Genomic DNA, 6,000 nt, shown 5'->3' with positions numbered 1-6,000 from the left:
CCCCGATGACATTTCTTTCAGAGATTTCCCCTCAGTTCACTCTCCATCACTCATCTGACTTTGCCTCAATCTCAAGTGCAGTTTAACCGATTTGTGCACTTCCTCATGGTGCGCATACAATCATTTATAAGCATGCATGGACGGTTCTTTTTTTTAATTTTTTATTTGTTTCTTGAATTTGTTATAGCTTTTCCTGGTTTGTTATAGTGCCTGGTATGTTTTTTTGGGTAGTGGGGGGGGGGGGGGGGGGTTGCTCAAAGTTCTGAATATTATTCAGGATGTCTACAATTTTGGGACAACAATTTTTCCAATTACATCAATTTGCAAATTGTTTCAAAAGGTGTTTGTTAAACAACCTTGCATGAAAATCCATGATTAAAATCAGTTGTTTTTTTATAGGCAAGGAATTTGCCATGGCAAGAATTGGTGCATTGTAGTGCAGACCGACGAGTAGTTTAAAAAAAGATAAGTTGGTTAAGTAAAAAAAAATACTGTATATATATTTAAATATATACACACACACACACAGAATAAAGGAAATGTGCTCTATGTGCAAGATGGTGATAAATTAAAAGGCGAGGTCAGGTGCTAAGTGACAGTATGGACGCTGGTATTGACTGGGTTTAACTGTTCAAAATGCTGTTTCCAGCCACCAGACATATAGTTGCAGGCAAAGTGGAGATCTTTTTTTTTTTATGACCAAGTAGCCTATTAGAAGATTAACTACCTATAATTTACATTAAGTGATTTAGCCTTTATCCAAAGCCACTTAGACACAGAAGTCCATTTGTAAGTAGTCAAGCTGGTTACTGCTCACGTAGATTGTGATGCGTTGTGAACGATGCCCTTATCAGAGCCTTGCATGATGGTAGAAGGGGTTGAGATTGTTGCCATGGATAAGAGTAGAAGGGGTTAAGAATGGTTGCCTTGGATGGGGTAGAAGGGGTTGGGGATGGTTCCCTTGGATGAGGGTAGAAGGGGTTAAGGATGGTTGCCTTGGATGAGGGTAGAAGGGTTTGGTGATGGTTGCCTTGGATGAGGGTAGAAGGGGTTAAGGATGGTTGCCTTGGATGAGGGTAAAAGGAGTTGGGGATGATGCCTTGGATGAGGGTAGAAGGAGTTGGGTATGGTTACCTTGGATGAGGGTAGAAGGGGTTAAGGATGGTTGCCTTGGATGAGGGTAGAAGGGGTTGGGGATGGTTGCCTTGGGTGAAGGTAGAAGGGGTTGGGGATGGTTGCCTTGGGTGAAGGTAGAAGGGGTTGGGGATGGTTGCCTTGGGTGAAGGTAGAAGGGGTTGGGGACGGTTGCCTTGGATGAGGGTAGAAGGGGTTGGGGATGGTTGCCTTGGGTGAAGGTAGAAGGGGTTGGGGATGGTTGCCTTGGATGAGGGTAGAAGGGGTTGGGGATGGTTGCCTTGGGTGAAGGTAGAAGGGGTTAGGGATCCTTGTGAAATGGACCAGTCCAGGAGGAAGAGTCCAGCTGCATCCTGAATAAATAAGTCCTGAATCGGGCCCTCAAGGTATTCCACCATTACCGTGAGAAGGGATGAGAAGAGCCATAGCTAGGACCCCTGACCCCTCGTAGTGATAGTGGTGCTGGATGAACTGGAAGGATGGAGGAGGGATGGAGCGATTGGGCTAGAGTTTAGAACCTGACCAAGGATTGTAGTTATGTTCCATGTAGCTCCACTGTCGAGGAGCACCAGGGTCTTCAAACAGATGGTCGTAGTCATCTGCCCATTTCCACAGGCAAAGTAAATCTACTAAAATGAAATGCCATGATTTCTCAAGTATACACCACCACAGAGAAGTGTTATATCTTAGCCCAGTACTGCGATGGAACTTACATTTGGCATGTATGGATTTCTCATCACGATCGTATACCGTAGCACATAACTATTGTATACATATTATTCATCATATACAGAAATATCCAAACTGTATTTAATGGCAGCATTAGGCTCAGCAGGGGAGCACTTCTTCTGCGAAGGCTCACAAGCTCCCAGGCGGACAAAGGGGACGTAGAGCGGGAGAGTGAGAGAAGGTGGGGGAAGTGAGTTGATTGGAAAAGGAATGGAAGAGGTCTGGGCAATATGGATATAATATCCCTATGCTCAGAGAAGCAATGCACAAAGAAAAATGAATCCTTCTGCTTGTTATAACATTAAACTAGATGGTTATTGAAACTCCACACATCCTCTCACAATGAATTTCTTAGAGCAATATATGAGACCATACCTCCATCTCATGATGATGCACCACTGAAAGCAATAGATATAAAAGAAAATGACCTCTATTGGTGTTGAGACGTTAGATGGAGGGATGAGGAAGATGAGAGGTGATCAAGGACAGAATTGCACAAATGGGATAACAAAGGGAACAGGATGGAGAAGATGAAACGGATGAATTCAGGGGAGGGGAGAGGATGGGAGGACAGAGGGTGAAAAGGAGGTGGGAAGAACGCAAGTAGTTTATTGTAACACAAGGAGTAAATGACCGTATCCATACCCATCAGCCTCCATGAAACTGTGTGTGTGTGTGTGTGTGTGTGTATGTGTGTGTATGTGTGTGTGTGTGTGTGTGTGTGTGTGTGTGTTAGAGAGGCGGAGAGAGAGGGAGAGAGGATAAATGACAAGAGCCTGTAGTAGGAAACGAGCAGAGGTTTAATGTCTCATCGGGTCAGAGCAGCCAGTGACTGCGTGGGCAAACGTGAGACGAGAGGAGATTCCATCCCATTCCTCGGAGGCAACAGCAGGGATCCTAACCCGCCTTTGCCTTCTGATGACTGTCCCTCTCTCTCTCTCTCTCTTTATTCCCCTCTTCCTTGTTCACATTAAGAAGTAGTTTTGACAGAAAGATGACAACTCGCTGCTGTGCTTTACAGGAAGCAAAGTGACGCATTAGGTGTGAAAATGTGTCTGCCAAACTGGCTTTGGTGTCGGTTGTGTGTGTTTTTAACCTTTTGCGCTGTGTACTGTGTAGCTGGGGCTGGAAGTCTCATAAGCGCGCGCGTGCGCACACACACACACACACACACACACACACACACACACACACACACACACACACACACACACACACACACACACACAAAATACGGGCCTAATGTAGTCTGCTAGCGTCGTTAGCTGAGTTAATGTCCATGCTCTCGGCCCAATGGGACTCACAATACCATTCTCCATGCCCTCTAAACTGATACAGATTCCTGACATTGGGCCACACAATCTCACATACACACACACACACACACACACACACGCACGCGCACGCACGCACGCACACACACACACGTGCATTGACACCCAGCCTTGCTTTTTGGCTTTAACAAGCCGTGGCTGACAGAGATATTAAAGTGTAACCGCGGTGATGGTTTGAGGATAGCGACACTGTCACATCAAATTAGCTTTCGTACGTCAATGGCCACATCCCCTGCCAGATGAGAGGTCTCTCATTCTTTTACCTGCTCTTCTCCTCCTCCTTTCCAACCATCCAATCTATCTATCCGTCCATGTCCAGCTCAATACTCTACCTCGCCAACTGATTCATGGCTTATCGCTGTACGGCCCTCTGGAAATACCAAGCATTGAGGAACAGAGGATTGGATCCTTTTCTCTGAAGCTGTGACGTTTGCCCCCCCCCCCTCTCCTCCTCCCATCGCCCTCCCCTCAAATCTTCCTCTTCTTTTTCCTCTCACCTCACTTCCCTCCTTCCCTCCGCCTCTGCCTCACCTCCACCTCTTCTATCATTTCATCTTCTTTCCTACCTCTTTGTGTCTCCCTCCCCCCAAAATATCCTTATTTCTCCCCATCCCTCCTCTCTTCTCTCTCTCTCTCTCTCTCTCTTCTCTCCGTCAAGTGTCTTGCCGTTCTGCTTGACAGGGCAGGAAATCAGGCTCGTTTCTGCTTTAATTCGTCCTGATCAAACATGTCGCTCCCAATCAGCCCGGTTTGATTTGGAGATGCCTGTATTGCAGCCCGCCGAGCTGGTAATGGATGACACATTCATATTTCTGTCTTATTAGCGTGTGTGTGTGTGTGTGTGTGTTTTTGTGTCTGAAATTTTGCATCTTCATTTTTATGTGTTACAGTGTCCTAAAGTGTGTGTCAGAGTGCGTCAGAGAGAAAAGAGGAAAATAACAAAACACCCAGTCACACATTACACCCCATAACCGGCTCACATATTGACAATTGTGTGTGTGCGCGTGTGCGTGCGCGTGCGCGTGCGCGCCTGTGCGCCTGATCACACTTTCTATTGGATGTGCTAATGTGTTCAGTATATTTAGAAACTCTATCAACTCCATGTCTCTCACTCAGGTCTTGGTAGACTTACCTTACTTGACATGGGCTGCAGGCTGCCCAAGCTGCGCCGGGCGGAGGAGAGGCAGAGCCCTGGAAAGATCTACTCCACTCTCCGGAGGCCTCAGGTGGAGACCAAGGTTGGCGTGGCCTACACCTACCACTTCCTGGATTTCCTGCTGGGGAAGGAAGGTACGTAGGGCGGAGCCTGCGACCCCTTAGATCCACCCCAACCCCCCCCCCCCCCCTTTTTTTTTTTTTTTTTTACCCAAAGTTATTTTTTTTACGCTCACACCCATTTCTTTGTCTGATTGCTCCAAAATGTTTGGCTCCACGGGGATCAGCAGATGTCAAAAATGTTGACGTATGTTCTGTGACTCTCAGTGCTCGGGCCTGTCATCACTTCTACTTCATTTGTACTGGTGATTAAGGAATTAGAGCTTGAAGCAGCATGTGACAACTTTTTTGTAGGAACATACTGAGTCTCAAGTGCAATTATTATTGAACCCGTCTTCACTAAACGGAAGTGAAACCATGAACGTAATACCATGAGACCGTGAGGCTTTGGATTTGGAGCCTCTTTGGATTCGCCAATTCTGTGTGGCGTTGAACTGGAACTCTGCAGTTGAGCTGATGATTGAGGTGGTTTGCCTTCTACAAATGTTCGGGAATGACGTGTGAACAGTGGAGAGAGAGAAGTACTCTAGAGAACTGAGAACTACTCTAGATATAAATTAAAAGTACTGCTGAAAGCCTAAAGGTCAATAGGCAATACAGTTGTGATTCTAATAACAAGCAGACGGTTCGAACATAATCGGTCTTAATAGATTCACAAGCGGCAACCCATGCTGATGTTGTCTAAGAGATTTGTCCGGGAATTGTGAAAGAAGTAGAACAGTCATTATGACTCTCAAACCGAGGGATGGCCAAAAGTGGTGAGCTCTCCCAGACAGCTTTAAATTACTGTAGCTAAATTATCCCACAACAAATGTCTCGTTTCATAATGCGAACGTACGTATGGGTTTAAATCCGCTTTTCCCATGCTTTGACAAATCCCATTATCCTAACCCGTTTATCTGTTGCATCTGCTGATTGATGGCTGGGCACGGTTGCGACGTTTCCTATCCCGATCTCACGCCACAGGAAGGCTTGTCAATTAAGAAACCCATTCAGACGCGCTGAATGGGTTTCCAGCTGTACTCACATTCCAGTACGTGCTCTCAATATCGTGATCTTTTAACGTGAGGTTGAATCTCAGGCACAATGCAATGCATTTTCATCAAGCGCGCGTGTGTGTGTGGGTGTGTGCGTGCGTGCGTGCATGCGTGTATGCGCACGCAGGCTCGCCCCCGTAGCAGTGTAGTCACAGTTGCTGTTTGGGCTGTTAACCAGCCAAATAAAATGTTTAGGTCAGCAGCTTTGTCTGAACTGTTCTTTCCTGTGTGAGTGTCCTGAGGGGGAGAAAGGCGCTTAAAAGCTGAAGTTATGTCAGTGTGGTGCAGCCCCTGTTGTGGGGAAGTTCAAAGAGTTCTGTAATTCACAGATTCAGCTTTATTGTAGGCTGTAGCCCCCCCCCCCCACACACACACACACACACACACCTGCCGAGCTCAGTGACAATAATATAGTAAAGCTGTTTTATTTCACAGTATTTTCAGATTTGGTGTATCTTTTTTATTGTGTTCGTGTTTGTATGTTTCTAAGT

General features: G+C 46.2%; 1 protein-coding gene across 1 annotated transcript in view; it reads left to right on the top strand.

The window, feature by feature from the left end:
• Positions 1–4,339: 4,339 nt before the first annotated feature.
• Positions 4,340–6,000, top strand: part of rftn1a (raftlin, lipid raft linker 1a) — a gene marked incomplete at both ends in the record, with an annotated part of 28,167 nt that continues 26,506 nt past the window's right edge. The window contains one exon of the mRNA XM_080018889.1: positions 4,340–4,487. Coding sequence (XP_079875015.1) covers positions 4,340–4,487 — 148 coding nt within the window. The remainder of the gene's footprint in view (positions 4,488–6,000) is intronic.

This window comes from Zeus faber, assembly GCF_960531495.2.
Source record: "Zeus faber genome assembly, chromosome: 1".
Lineage (NCBI taxonomy): Eukaryota > Metazoa > Chordata > Actinopteri > Zeiformes > Zeidae > Zeus > Zeus faber.
This window is presented reverse-complemented; position numbering and strand designations above follow the sequence as displayed.